Consider the following 23854-nt stretch of genomic DNA (forward strand, 5'->3'; position numbering starts at 1 on the left):
AATGTCTGGAGCAAGCTCTCAATACTAATGTATGTAAAGGGGCTGGCCAGAGTAAGTTTGATCTACTATCCAGCCCCCCATGAAATTAACAGGTCACTTTTGGAAGTGAGGTGAGCTGTGCATTAGTGCAATGATCATAAATGAAATAAGCACAACCTCTGCACTTTTTCCATTTGCTCTATTTTTGGGAGTCTAGCCCTCTATGCCCAGCGCTAATTCTACTTCCCTAGCGAAGGGGAAACACACACTCCTATCATTGATTAAACCACTATCACACATTTCCGCCCAATGTAACCTCCACTCTGATTCACCTACTCTAATACTTTGTAACTCAGTTTGGCCAGTTACATCATCGTTTACTATAGACCAACAATGTTGAATGTTGCATTAATTAAGTGCTTGCAGCATCCTTTCACTATCTTGCTGAATCATTTCAGATGTACGATTACCCATCCAATTATTATGGGCTCTTATTGTGTCATCCTTTTTTTTAAAGATATGTTACTTGATCAAAGGACAGCCAACACATCTGTTTAAGATCTGCCTGATGCGTTTCCTTTTGTTCGCATACCGATAGATAGATTAAAGGAATGAACATGGATAGTTGTCCTACTAATACAATCTGTAGGCTTCTCTCTTTCCCAGATAAAGTCTCAAAAACCTTTATTAGTACATTTCACAAAAAAGTCTTCTTTCAAGCCCCGATTAATATAGGCCATTTCCCTGTTAAATTAGCCCTATCCCTACTAAACTTTTTAATTCCATTGCCCCCACAGCTAACCGCAAGATTTGGATATATGTCTGAAATGTGCTGTTTAGTATATAATTCAAATGTGCCCATGAGTATTTTGTAGTCACTCAAATATGTTGTTATAATCTTGAAGCTATTGCACTGCTGAAGCATATGTAAAGATAATATTAGGTAATCAATGTAAGACGTCTGGCGTGGTGTACGAGTGGAGCTGTCTGCAGCAGTCTTTCCTAGCAGTCTGTTGTCTATCTTCATTTCCAGGAGGTGGAACATTTTCATCGAAATTGTTCACCCACCGCGGAGTGGAGTGCTATTGGAGGGGAGCTGTCTGTGGCTGTCCATGCACGGTCGAGTGTGCAAACTTTTTATCACGTTACACGCCAGTTCTACATAAACATGCAAAAGACAAGAAAGAAAATGCACCTTCTTGGGTCTAAGCCATAACAAGAACCTCAGGTGAGCGGAGGAAATGCAGGGGAGGGAGTGTGCGGCCAGTCTTCTAGCTCTGACTCGAATTTGGCTGGGGGAGTGAGGGGACATTAGCTAATTTAATATTAACTACAGCAACCTGGAAGAGGGAGAAACATGATGTCTATGCCTATGATCTCCTAATGCCATTAGATTACCCTCCGATCAAACCCCCTCTCCCCCCCAACCTTCCCCCTCGTGCTGAGCACAACTCTGCAACAATCAACAAAGCTTATGGGCCTCTTTACTGCTCAATTCCCTACAAACTCAAGTGAGAACGATGGCAATTGTGTATCAAACTAGGGTGCTGCCCTCATCACAACTAGATGTAGTACACGATTCAGATGATTTCTCCCAAGACCTAAATGGCGCTGGCTCAATAAGCCACGTTGAAGCTCCTTTGGAGAAGACCACCCAAATTAACTTGATATCTATCAATAAAGATACATGCTCAAAAGGTGTAGAATCACTGCCAAAATGAAACACAGAAAATCGCGGATCTGTTTTTCAATGATCCCCCAGACCACATTCTTTTGGAAGAAGTACCCCTATTAGAAGCTCTGGACTTAAGAGGAGCTAGCAGACCTCCTCCACTAGAAGACGAAGTGGAGCCAGAGACCCAGGCATACCATAAAACACAGAGAGTGAATAAAGAAAGGATAAAACCGCTCTGATATCAGTGCCAGCCCTAAATGCAGATAAAAAAAGACGTGTGCTTGACATCCGAGCCTCGCGCAGTCTAACAAACACAGCTGTGACTCAGCCACCTAAAACATCAGCTATGTCGGAATAGAATTGAACTCGGAGAATATACGCTTTAATAAAAGACATTGCCTCAATATTATTACTAATTGAAAAAAAACAATGTGCAATGCCGCTTAAGCTTAACAACACAGCAACCTCTTCAAATGTTCATCTGCCAGCTCTATGGCAAGAGCCCCCCAAGGCTCCAGAACAGAACCTAATAACAAGACCGCAACATTGGTTGGAACCAAGCATGGCCCCCTCAGAGTCGGACTCCTCTTCATCGTCAGATCACCGACAAGGTCCTCATCCCACAGAACTTGAAAAGTGGGAACCACAAACAACGAAGATAAGACCTCTTTTCAAATGCAATGCAGTCTAATGTTGGCATTAACTATCACACTGGCACCATTTATGAAATTGTATGAGGCAATCAATGACAGCTATAATACCAAGCCACCCTGTTGGCGATGGTGCACTCTAAGTTGATCCACATTGACACACTTGAAAAACTCCTTGACAGAGAAGGCAATTGGGAATTCCTTCTGCAAAAGTTTCTGTGTGAACACATGGAAGAAGTGGGAGCAAATAAAACAGTACAACTACAAGCAGCAAGGGAGATCCTGAAGTGGTGCAAAGATCCCCTAAGAAAACTGACAAAGACGCTTCCAAAAGAAATGCCAGTTCCAATTAGTGGAACGCCGGAAATTATCCCTGACATTTCAATGGAGCAGAGAGAAAACGAATTGGAAAGAATGGACAAATCACACGCTGATGAGGAGAAACAAGAACACATTCCTCTGTTCCTCTCCGCTGTCTCCAACAAACATGGGGTGCCAACCATCGTGAAATCCCCAATAAAAGTGACAGAAGTTGACCTCAACAAATCAGTAGATACAGACAAAATTGAGATGATGGGCTCGACCATGAATGAAGACGACCTCGCAGAAAGGAAAAACTATGATCTTCCTCACGAGAAAAAAGAAAAAGACAAGCAAAGACCAAAACCAACTCTGTTCAGGCTCTCCAACTAAAAAAGTCGAAAAATATACCATCAAAAAAAAAGTAATCAGAATCAATGGCTCTAGAGGATTAATCAGAAATCTAAAAAATCCTGGAGAGGGGATGGATCATTAACCGCAAGAACTGACACCCAAAGAGAAAAATATGGTTGATTACATAACTAAAAAGAAAAATCACCAAACACAAATTTTAACCCACGAGAAAATTCAAGCTAAAAATACTACCCTCCCAAATCATACCGAAAGAGAGGTTGTATTTGATCAATAATTACTGGATTTATCGGTATATGACTATGAAGAAGACCTGATGCTTACCAGACATATGAGCGTACCCAGTGGAGAAGCAACTCCAGCCTCTCTGTTACGACCATCTGACTCCAACAAAATTACACAACTAGCGATGCCTACCAGATCTAGGAGTGCACCTAGCAGATGAGTGACTTTAGCCCCTCTGTCACCACAATCTGACCCTAGTAAAATAACGCAAAAAACACGCTGAACACTTTATAACATTGGAAGAAAATCAGATTTTACAACTTGAGAAAATGGCCATACAGCCCAAAGCTGAATCCCCCCCACCAAGACATTCAGTCCAATTCAAAGGATCTTCATTGAACGAAGCAAGAGAGCCGATAAACACCAATCACGACTTGACTTCACAGAGGAAGCAAAATTTACACACAACATCCTTAGAAATCCTAAACAAAAGTCATACAGGTCCCTTCATGACCTAACTCTCCATAGCCAAAAAAGAGCCTATAAATTGGTTGGACAACAAGATCAAGATTCCTAATTTAAATAGCAATAAAATCTTCTCATTCAATGATAAAAGGCCACAGAAATTATATCTAGAAAGAATGTTGCCAGCAAAAGATGATTTAAAAATGAACTGGACTAACATTCTGAAACTGCTGCACCATATTCCAATGCTTAGATCAATTGAATCCAGCGACATTGGAACAGTAGAATTTCCAATTCCTCTAAATCATGACTGTTTGTCTGCAGATTGATTCAAAGCTGATCTACAACCTACTGTTAAATTCAGCTGAGCATCTATGGCCTTTAGGCTTCACAATAAGCAAAATCCCATTGCATGACAAATCCATCCCCAAAACCAGGAGCAATGACCAACCATCTATCTCCAGTGGATCGGTTTTGGTGAATAGCCTGGAGAAAATAAACATAAGCGAAGCAAGGCCTCCAACATGCCTACTTTCCAGAAATTGGAAGGCATTTAAATGTTCAGACAAAAGCCCTATGCAAGTAACATTCAACTTGCAGTAGATTGGCAGAACGAACAATGAATGTTCAAAAAAACTTCAGAAAGCCCACTCTTGCAGATGAAAATTGGGAGTGGTTGGTTGGGTCCATAATGCTAAAGAATCACGCTAGAGAGAGGAGCCCCTCGATAGAGATCGAGTTATCTTTGGCTCTCTTGCCTCGTCGCGCCTTGAAAAAATTGTGTATAGGGGCGTTATAAATGCCACATCATATCATTTCATATCAAAGGGCTTCAGTCACCTTTTTATTTTAAAAAGGATGTGAACTTCAAAAATACGACTATCCTTTGCCTGCAAGAGACCTGGCTACTCACTTCCCCGATAACTGAGGGCTTTGACCTGCTCATGAATTCAGCTCTAAAGGGAAAAAAAGGAAGACCTTCATCTGGTCTCCTGACGTTGATCAACAAAGACGTGAGCGCTAAAATGTTCACTTCGATAAACCCAAATCCATACATCCAAATATCTCTCAATTGGCTATCAGGGAATCTATCTAACCAAAAACTATTGATTTTTGTAAACATATACCGGAAACCAGATAATGTGAAAACAAAAATGTTTCACCATCATGGTCATGAGAGAACTAGATGAATGTCTTGCAAAACATGAAGACCCAATGATAATAATCGGCGGGGACCTCAATCTGAATTGTATAAAGACTGAGAGAACATGGGCAAGTCAAAACAAGGAATCAGGCCAATTGTGGTAGAGAAGATCAAGGGCAGAGGTTTGGCTGAATTAATTAGCCAAATGCAATCTTCACATGTTAAATGGTCACATCCTCTGAGATATTCTAGCTGCCCCCACTTGAAGTAGAGGCCTCCCACGCTCGACCCTTGATTACTTCTTCACCACAGCAAATGCCCTCCACCGAGTTGCAAAACTAGAGGTGATAAAAATGCAGTACAGTGACCACGAGCTAGTGAAATTCTCCCTGTTATTGACAAAGAGCAAAACCAGAACCAAGTGGCGATTCGTCACGAAGTAACCTGCGGTAGAAATTGTATGCACCTCAAGCAAGCAGATGTGTCTCTCCTATGTGATCGATACACCATATCATCGAACATCAATCTCATGGGTTGCAACTACTTACCCCTCCTGAGAGACTTTTGGGAAAATATGAGAGGTTGGGGGAAAACCCTCATTTTAAACCGAAACACATCTTTGACGAAGAAATACAGGTGAAGAAACGTCTGTTAAGAAGGGACATCAAACTGTCACAGCTAATAGGGAGACTCGAAAGTAAACCAGCTATAAGAAAGCAAAAGCAAAGATACAAAAACTGGATAAAATTGCACAAGGCTATCATAATAGCCCAATATGATGCAGAATGAATGCTAGCGACCCTCTCAAATAAAGACTCTCGAAGTTTATGGACTAATAAATTAAACAAATGACCCTCAGAAAGTGCTCAGGACAAGACCGGTTACAGAAAAGACATGGATTTCCTTCTTTGGGACCATCTACGAGAACACTCCTAGCCAGGTCCCACATAATGTTCTACCACACATATCATCAGTTTGGGACCTAAATAGATCAAGGGCAGAAATCAGATTTGATCAAAAAAGAAAGCAATTCGAGAGCACCGGGACCCGATGGTCTCTCGAACTTCATGCTTAAGCAGGCCCCTGAAGAGTGGGGATCATTTTGCTTCAATCTCTTCACCACAATTGGGGCCCTAGGGAAAATTCCTGAATCTTGGAAAAAGTCGGTGGTGCGCCCCATTTTCAAGAAGGGCTCTAAAGCGGATCCTAAAAACTACTGCCCGATAGCCCTTCTTGATGTTTTGGGCACTCTTGTCGCGATTGAAATACTGGGCAACTGACTCGGGAAAATTCTTCGTCAGACAATCTGGATTTGTCAAGGGGGTTGGCTGCACCCTAAACTTATTCCTATTGAAAATCCTTAAGGCAAGAGCCTTGATCAAAAATAAGAAAACTTACATTGCTCTAGTTGGCTTTGCACAAGCATTTGACAGCATAGACCACAATTTGCGGTGATCAAAATTTGCCCACTGGAAATGCCATCCAGACGTATTGTCTCCAATCATAGCCCTTTATACGAACACCTCAATTCAAATAAAATTGAACTCAGAGAGACTGCTTACCAGAGAAATAGCCACCATGAAAGGTCTAAAGCAGGGCTGCCCCTTGGCATCGGAATTTTTCAATTTTTTCATTTCTGATATGAAAGATGCCTTGAGCGAAAAAACGTCCTATGTCCCCAAAATAAATGGCGAACTATTGGAGCAGATGATTTACGCCGACGACCTGATTCGATTAGATCAGACCGAAATTGGCCTACAACTCAAATTAAATTTATTGCACAAGTATGTACAATCCAATGGTCTTAAAATCAATACCTCAAAATCGTCCATCCTGGTTCTCCAAAACACATGAGGAAGAAAGGGAACCTCAAAATTCAGGTGGTATCTTGCAAACGAACAGATCTGTCAGATACCAAATGTAAGATACTTAGGCATCAACATTAGTTCAAGCCTCGCTGATGCCCAAAGGGTAACTGATATAAAATCGAAAGTGAAGATTTTAAGAACACAGGGCAGGATGATCCACTAAAACTTTGGCAAATGTTCTCTTATACACATTATAAACTTCTATTAGCAGAAAGTTTGTCTCATACTGACAAATGGTGCAGAGGCTTCCTTATGCACACCATGGTAAAGCTGGACAACATTAGAGGGCACCTTTTGGAAGAACATCTTACACCTCCCTCAGTGTGTCCCAGCTTGTAGAATAAGGCACAAGCTGGGCCTACAATCCCTGTACATAATAGTAGTATGGAATTCTCTAGCACATTATCGAAAGCTATTGTTCGAATACTCCCCGACTCAATTTGACATTCTGAAAGGTAAAGACAAAAAGACATATTGGGCTCTTAATCTCTGGTCTAAACAATGCTCCTATCTTTTAGATAATGAGATATCGCCGGATCTCCTGAAGGCTAACGCGAATGCTGGCAAGAAGTACATTTGGCTAAGAGACTGGCTCATGACAGTATCAGAAAAATTAAAATTCTATTTATATCCGTGCATAAATGCAGAAACCAAAGCTTTAAACAAAATTGTGAAATGTCTAATTACATTTCCCAGCTCTCTACAACGAAACTTGTTAATGAGATTTAGACTCACTCTATTCCACACCAAGGAAGTCCTCAAATCCCTTAACAACTGGGGAGGACAACGTAACATGTCATCTATGTAGCAGACTGAGAGAAACACTAAAACATTTGACCCTTCTGTGTCCCTGCATTAAAGATCTTGAGAACCGAGTATTTTGGTTAATTCATGGGTGATTTTCAAACAAACGCTGATGATTGGTGGCTACAACTATGTGATGGGAACAATTTCCATCTGATATTTGCCATAACGAAACTATTGAACGAAATCTCCAAATCGTCAGCATGGCTATAAGACACAAATAGCCCGTAGTCAAGGACATTTTTAACACAACAGTTACTAAAAGAATACTGCTTAGGGGATAACAGTAAAGATGCCATTCCAAAACAGTGAAGTGCAAAATTATCTTAAACCCTTTCTAATGATTTTAATGTATAAACATTTTATATACTCATATGTTTTTCTTTGTCCTGAGCTCCTCCTTCATTTTTCCTGGTTTTTTTTCCTTGCTAATTTGTGTAATTGTCTGTCTCCTTACATTGTTTATTGTTCATTGTTACCCTTTTGTATGACTATGTGGTAAAGGTTTGAAATCAACCATGTGCCAAAATAAAAATAAAAAGATGTCTGCTCCCCTCTTTTTTTAAGTGGGGCTTTTTACTAAAACGTCCTCCACATTGCCATTGGCAACCAACAGGTTCCAGTCTGCCAGCAAGTGGGTGCATTTCATGTTAAGCCTAAGATTAATGCTTCTCCCATTCCTAAGCTCAGTTATACTATTCACATTATGGTCACCAACCATTAAAACATGTATCTCCCCACTAGACCTCCACCTAGCCAAACACTCCTCAATATGGTTTACAAATTCAACAATCCCCACAACCCTCTCATTCCAGTATAAATTTACAATCAAGATATTCAAATATTTGTCACCCATTTTATATTTCACTGAGGTAACCAAAATCTCTGATGTACTTTGGCCATTTTAGGTGATTCTTTCAATTCATAACGAGAGGCCCCAACCCGTGCACTCTAACAAAGCAAAGAAGAGATAGATTTACAATGCCAAAAGTTGTTGCTAAAACATTTCTATAATAGTACCAAGGTAAGTCCTTCCAAGTCACTTGGATAATCTTCAGAATCCTCTTGAAGTGGATATCCTGAAAGAGCAGATAGATACAGTTTTAAATTGGCTATAATGTTTAGTTTACACATTTTACGCTATATATTATTATTCCAAATCAACTTCTACTACATATCTAAAAAACAGAACTTGCACAGGTCAGATAAAATGATGATGATAGGTATATCAGACTTACAGTATATAAACCAATATATCGTTCGGTGTAGCCCTTTGGGGAGCTGATGCAGAAAAAGTGCTTCAGAATAGTGAGGCCTTTTGCATGAACACCTAGGGTTTATGAAAGTTGACTGTTGGCATAATTATCAGAATGCATAGGGGTATTAGCCGTATCTTTATGAGCAGAGACGGCAAGGGAGAGCAATACAGTGCAGCATATGCAAGAATACAATCATTTTTTTTTATTGTATTTGGTTTAGATTAAACCTTTACAAAATGGATAATCAAATTAACATACATATAAACACATAAAAGTCAATTTACAGATCAGGAGGCCTATTTACAAATTATTTACAAAAGACACAGAAACATATCTATTAAATAAAGAAAACAGAAATAAAGAGAAAAAAACAACAGATTAATTCATTTCAGATTGCAGATATGCAAAAACTAAAATAAAAAAAGTAAACAAACATATTGCCCTAACAGAATCACACCGGAATTATTAGCCATTAAGGTTAACATTCAATTCTTACGACAGATTAAGGCTTTTAATAAACCCCAAAAGAGAAAGGCCTTCATGAAAATTTTGAATGTTTAAATATCTTCTTCATATATTGTCATCAAAACAACCCAATCGGTACTTAAATAGCCATGTATTTGTTCCTGCATGTAGTCAATGCATTACAATCAAGAGCCAAGTGTTTTATTGTTTCCAAAGCAGTTTGACAAAATCTTCCTCTAAGCTCTATCTCCTTAGATAGGAGCAAATTCCAGCATACCCTAAGGAGAAGATCCCTATGACGACGATTAGGGAATTCATACAGCAAACGTGATAGGCTTCCCCAGCATTTATGCTCATGAGAAATGTTTCATAGATGAGAATGAGTGGAATACATCAGTTGTAACAGCCCAATCGACATCAAACACTAGCCCTTTTGCCTTATTTGGATTATTAATTAAAGTTTCCAGTTCCAGGACAATTCTTTCAAGGATAGCTTGGCATTGCATCCCCAATTGGACCAAATATTTAGAATTCACATGAGGGGGCTGTTCAGACTGAAGGGAACCCCGTAAGATCTCTTAAGGGAAATCTGCAATTGGGGAGACCAATTTAGAATATAGCGTCAACAACCACCACTCTACACGGGCCGATAGATATGCCACTCCTAATTCAAACCTAATGGCCGCCAGAGGTATGGCATTAGGGATGCTAAAGATCTTTTGCCACATTCTACCTTAAATTCTATCCAATTGTTTAAATGTGGCATCACCATAGAGCTCAAAGCCGTAAATTATCTTAGGGACAATTTTCTCTTCATAAAACAGGAGTGCGGGCCTAAGAGAGAATCTGCCAAATTGTTGATCAAGTTTAATTATCTAGTGCTGTAGCTGTGCGGCCTTCTGCAAGAGGATTTCATTAATATTTCTCATGCCAGCATATGCCCCCAAATTGAACCCCAGATAAATAACACTCAGGCTGTTTTTGATGTTCACCCCTTCAACAAATAAAGACGAGTTACTAGCATTCTGTCTTCGATTTCAGAATGCCAGTATTTCTAGGATTAATAAGCCCATTCTCCTTAGCGTACTTTACAAATGCCTTAAGCAATCTTTCCAGACCAACCCTAGAATTATCAAATAGAATACAATAATACAATAGTCAAACATGGCTTGTGCATTTTCTTGAAGAGGCACAAGGTTATACTCAGAATATTCAAGTTGAACGTGTCACACTCCAAAGTCCGTGGCGTAAGTGGGTTCAATGGCGCTTAAGCGGCCATTGAATCGCCCCGCCACGTTTTTTCTCTCACTGCTATGCAGCGCTCTAGTCTTGGCGGCCCCGCCACCAATCGCCTTTTTTCTTCCCTTCCACCCGGAAGCCTGCACCTTGTAACCCTTCGCGCTAGGCTTTCGGGTGAAACGCTCCTCAGTTTTTCCTCCGTTCTGTTTCCCTCGAGCTTTCTCTGCTTAGTTTCTCTCTCCCCTGGCCCTGCCGGCCATATATCTGCTTACCTGCCTCGCTCGCTCTTCTCCCCTCGGCTTGCCAGCTTTCTGGCTCTTTCCCTGGGCTTCTTATCTGTATCTGTGGCTTCCCCCCTGTGCTTACCACGTCGCAAGGCTCTCCTCCAGGCGGCATCTCCAGGCTCTCCTCCAGGCGGCATCTCCAGGCCCTCCTCCAGGCTGGATTTCCAAGGCGCCCACACACTTCACTCAGAGGGGGTTTTTTATGCCGGAAGGCTTTTTCCCCCGATAGTTTGTTCCGGTAGAGGGGCCCCCCTTGACCTCTTTGCTTTAGGTCAGGGTGGCTTCCTACCGAGGCACACCCTATCCACCTCTGAAGAAAAAGGCCCTGTGGAAGAAAAGACTCCAAAACCCACGGACACTGAGATACCAGGTGAGGAGTGGGCGGAAGGGCTGGATCAGGAAGGAGGGTCGAATCCTACTAGCGCTGACAGTTTGCAACGCCAAGAAAGGATCATGGCTTCCCCTGAACAATTTCAGGAGCTGGTTACGGCGGTTCAAGGGATGAGTGTTGAATTGCAGAACATTAAGGTGGAAAATGCAGCTCTAAGGCATCTGGTATCCGCACGGGAACCCAGGGAGTTGGATCTCCCCCCTATGGCCTTGTCCTCTGGAAAATTTGACGGAACACCAAAACAACTCAAGGAGTTTTTGGAATCTTGTGCCATTTATTTTGCCTTTTGCCCCCACTCTTTCTCCAGTGGTCATTCCAAGGTGGGATTTATGATATCTAATATGACCGGTAATGCCCTGGCTTGGACATCCCCACTGGTAATAGAGAATAATCCAGTGGTGCAAGACCATGGAGCCTTTTTGACCTTATTAAGGCAGACCTTTGAACAAGAGGAGATTACCCATGTAGCCGCCGAAGAACTGCTCGATGTTCAACAAGGGAACAATGACTTACGCACATATATCTCTTCGTTCAAACGCCTGGCTGCTGATGCAGGATGGCCAGAACACGTCCAGTACACACTCTTTTGCCGAGGTCTAAAAGAAGAGCTGAAAGATAAATTGGCTCGCATAGCTCGACCCACAACTCTTTCAGACCTGATATCCATCACACTCCAGATAGAGTATCGCCTGAGCGAGCGACGGGTTGAAAGGAAGAAACATCGCAATCCAGTCCTTCTAGCCTCCTCTACTCCTCCTGTTTTATCGCAGCCACCGGGCCGGAGCAAGGAAGAACCCATGCAGATCGGATCCGTCCAAGCTCCCTTGACTCCAGAAGAGCGAAAGAGACGTCGGGATGCAGGCCTATGCATGTATTGCGGATCGAATTCTCATCTCCTTCGTAACTGTCCGGAAGTCCCTCCTCAGCGGTCGGGAAACGACAAACCTCGGGACTAGAAGGGACAGGTTTCCGAGGTTGTAGCTCTAGTCCCTATGTTACTCTGACAGTCGCACCCCCTCCTAATACCTTGGATTCTCGTCTCATGGTGGTATCCATTCAGCTGCAAACTCCGCTAAGTCAACTTTCCACTTTGGCCCTAATCGATTGTGGAGCTGCTGGGATCTTCATGGATACCGAATGGGCAGGACACCAGGGACTTACCTTGGTGCCACGAAAGGAAGCTCAGAAGGTAGAGGGCGTGGATGGATCCCCATTATCTTCCGGACCCATAACTCACACCACTGAACAGATGACGATCATTATACAGCAGCACTCAGAACTCTTAATGTTCGACCTCATTCGAGCCGCTCATTTCCCCGTGATTCTGGGTATCCCTTGGTTGAGGAAACATAATCCACACATTGACTCGGCCAGAAACTCTATGACATTTGATTCAGAGTTTTGCAAGGAGCACTGTTTACCTCTTCAATCTCCCGAACGGATCCAGATCATTCCATCAGGAGTAGCTACTACGAGTGAAATTTGTTGTGTTCCATCTGAACTGTCTGAATTCCGAGAGGTCCTTAGAGAGAGGGCTGTCCTTGAGTTGCCCCCGCATAGACCCGAAGATTGCGCCATCGACCTGGTACCTGACGCTTTGGTACCGTTTGGGAGGATGTTTCCTTTATCCCTCATTGAAAAGAAGGCTTTACGGTCATATTTGGATTCCCATCTAGCCAATGGTTTGATAGAACCGTCAAAATCCCCGGCGGGCGCATCATTGTTCTTCATTCCCAAGCGTGATTCATCAGAATTAAGGCCTTGTATAGATTATGGTGGCCTCAATAAGGTCACGGTTCGGGACAGATATCCCATGCCCCTCATTAATGACATCCTAGAAGCAGTACAAGGCTCCACTATTTTTTCGAAGTTGGATTTACAAAGTGCTTATCACCTCCTCCAAATCCGCAAGGGGGATGAGTGGAAGACGGCTTTTCGGACCCCTTTTGGTCTTTACGAATATAGGGTGATGCCCTTTGGACTCGTTAATGCACCAGCAATATTCCAACGCTTCATGGATCGCCTTTTCTCTGATGTCTTATTCATCAATACCATAGTCTATTTGGATGACATTTTGGTATTTTCTCGTTCCCCCCAAGAACATCTTCTACATCTCAGAACAGTATTACAACGTCTTCAGTCAAATGGTCTGTTGGTGAAGCCAGAAAAATGTGTCTTCATGGCTGATTCTGTTCCATATTTAGGATATATCCTTTCTAAAGAAGGAGTAACGATGGAACCAAGGAAGGTCGCCGCCATTTTAGAGTGGCCTATACCCACTACCCTGAAGGAAGTCCAACGCTTTTTAGGCTTAGCCAACTTCTATCGAAAATGTATTGACCATTTCTCGCAAGCTGTGTTGCCCATTACCGCTCTGCTCAAGAAAGAGGCTAAACCTTTTCTTTGGACTGAACAGGCTAACACCGCTTTTGTCCAGTTGAAGAAGTTGTTTTGCTCTGCACCCATTTTGTGCCAACCGGATCAGGGCAAACCATTTGTGGTTGAGGCAGACGCCTCTGCCGAGGCACTGGGGGCTGTGTTGCTTCAGGAATGTAGGGGTGTGGAACACCCAATAGCCTATCTGTCTAAAACTCTATAAGCTAGTCAAAGGAATTATTCCGTGATTGAAAAGGAGCTACTCGCCCTCAAGTCGGCCTGCGAGGAATGGAGACACCTATTACAAGGGTCCGTATATCCATTTGTTCTGCGCACTGATCACAAAAACCTGAAAATCCTTCGTGGGATGGAATGCGTTAACTCCAGGCAAGCACGCTGGGCTCATTTTTTCAGGCAATATGACTTCACCATTACATACATACCGGGGACTCAGAATGGTCTAGCTGATGCTCTATCCCGAAGAGATACCCCTGCTACACATGTTACCCCTCCTTCTGAGTATTTGTCCACGCAATAGGATTGTAGGTGCCGTCTCAACCTTCCTTCAAGACATAAGGTCTGCCTATACGCCAGATCTAGAGGAGACAATCCCTCAGAGGGATTTACGGGGTGTGCAATTTGCAGAAGGCTTGCTGCTAGTGAACCAAAGACTCTTTGTACCCACTAGAGCCTTACAGTTGAAGATACTGGAATGGTGTCATGACCATGCCACAGCGGGTCACCGAGGTCAAAGAGGCACAATGGAACTGATCACTCGTTCCTTTTATTGGCCTACACTAAACAAGGATGTTAAAGATTACTGCAAGGCCTGTTCCGTCTGTGCTCAAAGTAAGACTCCCACTTGTAAACCCATGGGGCTATTGGAGCAACCGGAGATACCTTCTAGACCTTGGTCCCATATTTCTATGGATTTTATTGTGGATCTACCGGCCTCCCAAGGCTCTACCTGCCTCCTGGTAACTGTGGATTCCTTCACCAAATTGGCACACTTCTCTCCGCTAGCAGGTGTCCCATCCGCTTCCAAGATGGCGGAGGTATTCCTCAAGGACATTTTTCGTTTACATGGGCTACCCGATAAAATCATCTCTGATCGAGGGAGTCAATTCACATCACGGTTCTGGGGTGCCCTGTGTAAACGTCTTGGCATTGATAGAGCATTATCTTCAGGGTTTCATCCCCAGACTAATGGCCAGACAGAGCGCCTTAACGCCACTCTGGAGCAGTACCTCCGATGCTACATAAACCGTCACCAAGACAATTGGGTGTCTCTTATTTCCACCACCGAGTTTGTTTATAATAACACTGTTCACTCTGCTACCAAACTTAGCCCTTTTTATTGTACTTATGGGATTCACCCATGTGGGGTATTACCAATTCTCCATTCCCCCTCTAATGTGCCTACCATCGAGTCCACTTTAAGCGAAATTGTAACTGCACATAGAAGAGCTCAACTTAGTTTGTCTGCAGCGAAAACAAGGTACAAGGCCCAGGCCGATTCCCATCGCCTACCTTGCCCCCAGTGGAAGACGGGTGATAGGGTTTGGCTTTCCACCAAGTTCCTTCCCCGTTGGTTACGCCCAACTAAGTTGTCCTTTCGCTACGTGGGGCCTTTTAAGATCACACATAAGATAAACCCAGTAGCATTTAGACTCGAGCTTCCCAAGAAGATGAGCCGCATACACCCGGTCTTCCATGCTTCTTTACTACGCTCTGTAGATCCAAGTATTACTGGTAATAATAAACCCATCTTACCTGCCTGTTCCGAACCCAGTTCTGCTGAATATGAGGTTTCACACATCCGAGATTCCAGGTATAGAAGAGGACGTCTTGAATACTTGGTGTCCTGGAAGGGTTATCCCCAATCGGAGGACTCCTGGGAACCTGATTCCTATGTACACGCCCCAGTTCTCACTAGAAGGTTCCACCGTACCCATCCGGGCAAGCCGGGAGGTGTGAGGTATAGAAGGGGGCATACTGTCACACTCCAAAGTCCGTGGCGTGAGTGGGTTCAATGGCGCTTAAGCGGCCATTGAATCGCCCCGCCACGTTTTTTCTCTCACTGCTATGCAGCGCTCTAGTCTTGGCGGCCCCGCCACCAATCGCCTTTTTTCTTCGCTTCCACCCGGAAGCCTGCGCGTTGCAACCTTTCACGCTAGGCTTTCGGGTGAAACGCTCCTCAGTTTTTCCTCCGTTCTGTTTCCCTCGAGCTTTCTCTGCTTAGTTTCTCTCTCCCCTGGCCCTGCCGGCCATATATCTGCTTACCTGTCTCGCTCGCTCTTCTCCCCTTGGCTTGCCAGCTTTCTGGCTCTTTCCCTGGGCTTCTTATCTGTATCTGTGGCTTCCTCCCTGTGCTTACCACGTCGCAAGGCTCTCCTCCAGGCGGCATCTCCAGGCTCTCCACCAGGCGGCATCTCCAGGCCCTCCTCCAGGCTGGATTTCCAAGGCGCCCACGCACTTCACTCAGAGGGGGTTTTTTATGCCGGAAGGCTTTTTCCCCCGATAGTTTGTTCCGGTAGAGAGGCCCCCCTTGACCTCTTTGATTTAGGTCAGGGTGGCTTCCTACCGAGGCAGACCCTATCCAGCTCAGAAGAAAAAGGCCCTGTGGAAGAAAAGACTCCAACAACCCACGGACACTGAGACACCAGGTGAGGAGTGGGCGGAAGGGCTGGATCAGGAAGGAGGGTCGAATCCTACTAGCGCTGACAGAACGTCATGAAACAGAAATATGGTATGAGGGAAGAGTGTTAATTTTCAAACATCAAACTCTATTGAAGAAGACACTCATCTAAGTAAATTGTAGTAGGATTATTAAATATAGTAATTATTGCAAAATTATAAACTAAATCCAGGGTTTGAAGGTTATATCTATCACCGCCCCAGTTTCCTCAGCAAGACCAGTAAAGGTTTTTTTTTTAAACATTTATTTTAAAAGCATGATTGGACCAGCTTCCCATGAAAATTGTGATGGGGACATGGGGGAAATGCTGATCTGGAGAAATTATCTTGGAATTCTATGTGAAGACTGGAGGCTTCTTATTATGCATTATCTTCTTTGACGCCGAAAACCAGCAGCAAAGAGTACACTTTTTGAAAATGTGAACAAGTTTTTTAACCCCAACTTCAAGTAGTAAACCAAAGAGAACAAGCCCAAATCCAAAATGCGAATCCAACATAGAGGCCAACGTCATACCCACACAACATACAATGAGGGAACAAACAAACCTAGGTCTGCATTGATGCTTGCCAGCATGACTTAAGACACTGTTTTACATTTATTTCCACCTAGCTCTTTGAATTACTTTTTGTCTGGGTCAGACTGGAGCATGACATTGTCTCGTGCATCTATGAAAAAGTGTCCCACAGTTGCAAATGACAATTCATTGCTTTTGTGACAGGCTATTCGAGTAGTCCCCATGGGGAGTTTTATGATAAAATGTGTCCAAATTGTGCAATTTAAAGAATGTTTATTCAGGAACAATAGTCAAAACAACTAGGCACATTGTGAAATAACTCATCAAACGGGCCCACATTGGCCAAAAAAGTAGCCCACTTTGACCAAAAAAACGTGCCCACACTAGCATTTTGCATTTTTGGTTAGTGCATTGACCTATTGCCTTATGGGCCAGTTCGAGCCAGTCCGAGACTTCTTATTGTATACTTCTTTTATGCTTTTATTTAGGCGTGTGTTTGGGCAAATGTTAGGCTTCTAGTCAGAGCTACTCTGAGGTGCGACTAGCCATGGTCTCGGTGCAAGCCCTGCTCTTTTCTTCAGTGATGTAGGTACGCATGCTTCGTACTGCATTCCCAACGCCGCTCATCGCTTTCGTTTTTTTCCTTTAGCATCGTGAGCGAGTAACCTGTGCAGCATCGTGATGTACCCTTGGGATGTGTGGGCCTAAGCAAGGCTTTACTGCGCCATTCTCTGGCCCAGCCTTACTCCCTGCACATAGCTGCATCAGCAGGTGCTTAGAGCGGCCACTCCACTGTTGCTCTGTGTCACAGTTTCAAGCAGCGGTGTTGCTAGGTCTGGAAAAGATCTGGGGCTATGCTAATGTTGGGACTGTCTAGACTTGGGGCAAGCAAGCCTTTTGGTTGTATCCCCTGAGCGTCTATCCAGGGCTACAACCAGAGGACCCAGGTCTGTAGCCATCCCAGTCTCCCTGCCCCCTAGCAACGCCTCTGGGTTCAAGGCCTGCTGTTCCAGTGCCTCACCCATCTCCTCTCTTTCACTCAATGTCTTAGCTCATTTCACTTCTGTTGAAAGGGCAATGCATCTTGCTCATCTGTAGTCAATACTTTTTTAAACTCCATAGTAAGCCGCAAAGTTGTTCTCTAGAGGACTTAAGGGGAATTAAGCGTTGACTATATTTGTTCCTGCGACTTGTGAAAAACCCTGCTAGGGGTTCCAGAATGTCCTGTGCCTCCAATATTAGGGGCGGATGACCCTATTTATTCTTCCTCTTCATCTGTGGCAGGGGTGTTCCAAGAGACTATGGATTCTTCTTTCTCTTGTCCAATTGGTCGACCACGATTGCCTCACCTCGTCCGGTCCACCCCCACACCCCATTGTGGGCATGATCCATCTTCAATGACTTCCTCCACACACCCCATATACCTAACTGTGTATCTTGCTCCTCTTGCCCTCACTTCACAGTGCCTCTCATCTTCCTCATATTAGGCCTTCCTGTGACCTGTCTGACCACACTATTCTATGGCCCTCATTACGACCCTGGCGGAAAGTGACTGACCGTACCGCAACAGCGTAAATAGCGTTTCCGCCATTGCACGAAGGAGCAAAGTGCGGTCCATTCCGACCCATCGGGCACGAGCACCACGGCATGGCGGAAGTGCAAAGTCCGCGATGGCGGAAATGACCCCAAAACGGCCCACACCGCCGCCGTACGTCGCCCTAGGTGCAATACCGCCACCCATCACAGCGGACACCGCAGAGTGCGCCTACCGGAAAGTACGGTGACCGGAAATATACAGAAACGGAAGTAAAAACATGGGCCCGGAACGGGAAACATCCCGCCGTACACCTATAAAACCACAAAAACCACACAACCACTAAAAACACTACCCCGAGACACACCCCAACCCGTCATCCACCCTAGCGAAACCAAGAAAAATGGGAAAAGTAGCGAAGAAAGCGTGCGACCGCAAGCGGCAGGTCCACTTCTCCCGTGAGGAACTCACCGTGCTAACAGAGACCCTCCAGGAGAATGCTGCCGTCGTCTTCTCCACGCAAATGACCAGGACGGCACTTGCGAACAAGAAGGCCATATGGGCTCTGGTGGCACAGCAGGTAAGTGCGGTGGGGACCGCACCCCGCAACCCACAGCAATGCCGAAAGCGATGGGACGACCTGCGGATACGCGTCCGCAGCATACTCTCTGCCAACCGCAACATTGCCACAGCCACCGGGGGAGGTCCAGAATCACCCATCAAGTTGACCCCCTGGGAAGAAATCTGTGCCTCCACCATCGGAATGGAGAGCATAGAGGGAGTCGGAGGGATGGAGAAAGGAGTGCAGACATCCGAAGATTCAGGTAGGTGGGCCAGATAAAACAATGCTAAATCCACAATGTCCAATCATGTGAACTACCATGTGTCCAACAGAAACACATGTCCAGGAGAACGTCCACACACATCGCCCTGATAGCGCACTTTAAAACTCACAATAAATACATAAATAATTAAAAACACCTAAAACACCCACTACACGTGCAGCAGGCACACCCTAACTGCAGGCTGCCAAACAACTGCACCCTCACTCCACACACAAATGAAAGCACCTCCAAGGCCCCGACCCAAATCACCCTCAGGTACCACCCCAATGCATGTGATACAATGCCATTCCAATACCCACAGACCCATTATTAACCCTCGCCCTCCTTTACTCCACCACAGGGTCTGATCCAAACGACGAGCATCAGGACACCCCTACCAGCGCACCTGCAAAGAGGGCCAAGACCAACGGCCAAAGACCCTCCACCTCAGCTGCACGCATCAAGACACGGCAGCAGCACACATCAGGTGGCAGCACAGAGGAGGGAACATCAACAGGCACCCCAGCAGCCAGCATGCCCACAACACCACCACCACAGGTCCCCCCAACGGATGCCACAGAAGGCACTGCCTCTGGTGGCAGCAGCACCATAGGTGACACCCCATTGATGGCAGCATGCTCCGACACAGAAGACGGGGATGTCGAAGTCAGATCCATCCATGACCTGTCCCATTCCCCCTGTCTGTCCCATCCCATACAACATGAGGATACCACGCAGGGGCACCCACAAGACGACGACTGGCCATCCCCCACAAGCCCTGTGGCAAGGCAACATGAGGTCAACAGCCCCTCTGTGACACCCCCGCAAATGGCCATGGCCCAGCAGAGGCAACAGTCCCTCGAGCAGTTAATCGTGCAACAGCAGCAACTGGCCACGCTCCTCAAGGACCATGCCGATGAATGTGGGCGCACTAAGGCAGACATAGAAACAACAACTGAGACACTCAGGGCAGAAATGGAGAGAAGTACAGAGACACTAAGGGCACAAATGGAGAGTAGCACCGAGAGCCTGAGGGGGGAACTGCATGCGACGTCCAAAGACGTATGTGCCGAACTTGCCGCAGTGCGCCGTGTGCTCACTGAGCTCTCACAAACCCTTAGGGACATGCATGGACGTGAGCAGGCAGAGACATCATCCGTTGCAAGTTCCGTCCAGGGCAGCCCCCAACGTAGATCTGGGAGGAACCTGCGCTCCACAGGCAGGGGTGCCCCTGACACCCGCAGAGGGGGCTTGCAATAGCGACAGCCCACTGACAATGAGCATCTTTGGACACTGGTGTTCGGGGGGGAGGTAGGAGGGTGGAGGGGGTGTTTTGGGCTCACTTGGGTGGCGGGTCGATAGGGTGTTCAACATGATATCACATATGCCATAAACAGTGCACGATCAACCAATGAGATGTGTGGACAATGATCTTTGTGTACTAGGCCATCATAGGCGTACAGTCCATATTGTGCATGTACCAGACACACACAGTGCCACGAGTCCCGTGTCCATGTATCAGCCACCAGGCGTGAGTGCTAGAAGCATGCATCAATGAGATGCTGACGAATGTCACGGCCCTCCGGTGCCTCGCAGACTCCTTGAGGTGCTGCCACATCCCCACCCTCATCATGACCATCATCAGGTGCTTGCAGTTCTGCGTCAGGGGGCATGGGCACATTTCTACGTACGCACATGTTGTGGAGCATGACACATGCCATGACCATCTTTGCAACCTTCTCATGGCGGTACAGGAGTGCCCCGCCAGACCTGCTAAGGCAGCGGAAACGAGTCTTCAGTAGGCCGAATGCCTGTTCAATGACTACACGGGTACGTGAGTGGGCATGGTTGTAGTCCTCCTCTTGCTGGTCCCGTGGGTTCCGGACTGGTGTGAGGAGCCATCTCTTCAGTGGATACCCAGCATCACCTGTATGTGGACGATAAACGTATGATGTGGAATGCCATTGCTACGTACGCACACCCCCCCCCCTTCCTGCCAGGTCATTGCCGCATCACATACCCCACATCATCATGCATGAAAAGAGACTCACCGAGTAGCCAGGATCTGTTCCCTGCGTGTCGCTCCATGTAGCGTGGTATAGTAGAGTTCCTCAAGACCATAGAATCATGGGTTGATCCAGGGAATCTGGCACAACAATGTGTAATGATCCTGTTGGAGTCACACACCATCTGTACATTCAGGGAATGAAATTGTTTTCGGTTGCGGTACTGGGCCTCCATGGCATGTGGGACGACCAATTCCACATGGGTGCAGTCGATGGCACCAATGCAACCCGGTATGCCGGCAAGTGCATGGAATCCCACTTTTGTGTTGGTAATTTCCTGCTCCGAGCGTGGTAGAGAGATGTAGTCGTCTGCGTGCTGCAGGAGGGCATCGAGCACTTGCGATAGTGTCCGTGAGAACAGTGGCTGAGAAATGCCATGCAACTGTCCGACTGTGTGCTGGTAAGTGCCTGTGGCCAGGAAGTGGAGTACAGACACCACCTTCAGTAGGGGTGGGATGGCGGTTGGGCTATCTATCATGCTGACAAGGTCAGCCTGTGTCATGTCCACAATGGCGGCTATGGTGTCCCGGTCCAAACGGTAGAGGGTGTGGATCTGCTCATCAGTGAGGTTGAACGGATGTGCTCGGAGGCGTGGGATTGCGGGCTGCCTGCGTGGTGGTAGTGGCTGTGCTGGCGGCCCTTGCGGGCCCTGCCTTGGCCTCCTCCTCCTCCTGCGTCTCCTCCGTGCGGCCGGTTGTAGTTGGTGTTCGTCTTCTTCTTGGAGTTGGAGTACTTGCAGTGCTATCAGGTCCCCCGGGGCCAACATCGCGAGTCCTGCCGGTAGCATTTCGGAGTGGGTGTGGTTGTGGGAGGAGACTGGGTGTGCATTTTATGTGTTTTCAGGCTGTATGGCCTCCACCTGTGGTGATTCATTCCACCTGTGCAAGCCGCTCTCCCCTTTGGGCGAGCACGTCCCGCACACAACGCTGCTATTCGAGGAATGGCATCTTGCTATTGCAATCATGTATTTGTACCCGATGGCCGTGTAACATTTGTTGATATGTACATTCGGCTATGGTCCCATTGTTTCACATACAATCTTTGCAGTCGCGAACAGACTTGTGATGGGTCAGTGGAACGTAGTACTCGAGTAACGGTGGGCCCTCATGCATCACTGTACCGAGTTGCAACGACGGGCGGGGCGTCCCATTAGTGGGTGATGGCAGTTGCCATTTTCACACACAGCCACACTAGATGGATTAATTTGTGATTTCAAATGGCCACAGATGCCTTTTCGACGTGATGTTGCAAATGAGGAATTCGAAGGCCGGCGCTTTCGGTTTTCAGCTAGCGGAGAGGAGATGCCCACAGGTCTGACTGCAAATATAACGTTCTATTGTTCAATGTCCTTGAGACAGAGGCCATGGCGAGGAAGCAATGATTGATATGAATAGTTTGGGATGCGCAATAGTGACGTGGCCGATGAGGCCGGACGTTCCCAAATACATGTAACTTCACAACACTGGAATTACGGGCTGGGGCACTGTGGATTTTGCAGGCTGCATAACGCACAGACTGAATGGAAATTTCGAATGTTTTGTGAGTAAATATTCAGGCGTTTTTATAACAGGATGAGGGAATGATGAATGGATGCATGGGCAGGTGATTTGATACAGGGTTTGCCATGTACAGTGCTTCTTGGAATCTATCCGCCTCCCCTGCGCTATGTGATGCAGGGCTGCCATAGTGGGACCATCGTCTATCTGGCCTTGTTGAGCCCTCCCTGTCTCGACGCGCCTTCAGACACTTGTGTCCATGCACGTTAACATTCCCATCTGATGGAATCTGTTTTGACAGACGCATGCACAGGTACACTCGTTTGTGATGGTGTTTACACCTCGATATAGATAGTTATGAGTCGCAAGTGGTTTTGGGGTGGTGATGATCCTTTGGAGTGGGCTAGCATGCATATGGCTGTGGATTTAGTGTGATCATTGAAGTGAGTTGTTCGAATGTAGTTCTGATGGCCATTCTGTTCTTTTTCTTTTCTTTTGGTTGACAGGTATCTCCTCCCCTTTTGCCACTGCCATCTGTATGCCACTCCTGCAGATGGCGTTTACTCCCGACACCTGCTGCTTCGTGTTAATCAGTGGAGCAGCATTACGATCTTATGGGACGATCGCCAATGGGCCACATGCCCTTACGCAGTACTAGTGGCTCAGAGCAACATTTCGGCCTTTCAGTTGGACTAGTGCCTCCCCATTGGGACGGGCCTGCGGTTCTGTGCGCTTCCATGTTGCCTTTTCGTACGTGAATGTGGCTCTGTGTACCATGATGGAACAGGGCGTCACACAAGTAGTAGCTGGTCCTTCCTTGCGGATGCAGCCCACAATGGTGATATGTGTTTTGTAGTTCATGGACTAATGGCTGTATGAGCTTGGTGATTTAGTTGTGCATTAAATTTCTATTCTGATATGGGCCGTGTAGCGTTCTTCTTTGCGAGTGATGCGGCATATTCCTATTTGGGGAGCGATGTATTGTGAGGAGATCTGCATTGGGTTCCGGTTTCGGAGTATAGTCGCGTGGTACTGTGCTGGGCGCGTTTGCCTACGGAGCCCAGTGAGGTCAGGGATGGGGGCTGCCAATATGACTGTTTGAATGTTGTCATGCTCAGGGGCGGGGGATTGGGTTTTGTGTAACAGACGCCGGTCAGCCAGGTGGACTGGTGGAATGTTGTGATTTTCGGAATATTGCTGGTCACAGGTGCCTGTGTTTGCGTGCG

General features: G+C 46.0%; 1 protein-coding gene across 1 annotated transcript in view; it reads right to left on the reverse strand.

Moving 5' to 3' along the window:
- LOC138493214 (phospholipid scramblase 1-like) overlaps positions 1-23854 on the reverse strand; it is a 562563-nt gene that overhangs the window by 342469 nt on the left and 196240 nt on the right. The window contains exon 3 of the mRNA XM_069620366.1: positions 8503-8561. Within this exon, the coding sequence (XP_069476467.1) occupies positions 8503-8561 (59 nt within the window). The remainder of the gene's footprint in view (positions 1-8502; positions 8562-23854) is intronic.

This window comes from Ambystoma mexicanum, chromosome 10, assembly GCF_040938575.1.
Source record: "Ambystoma mexicanum isolate Mex_15411 chromosome 10, UKY_AmexF1_1, whole genome shotgun sequence".
NCBI classification, from domain to species: domain Eukaryota; kingdom Metazoa; phylum Chordata; class Amphibia; order Caudata; family Ambystomatidae; genus Ambystoma; species Ambystoma mexicanum.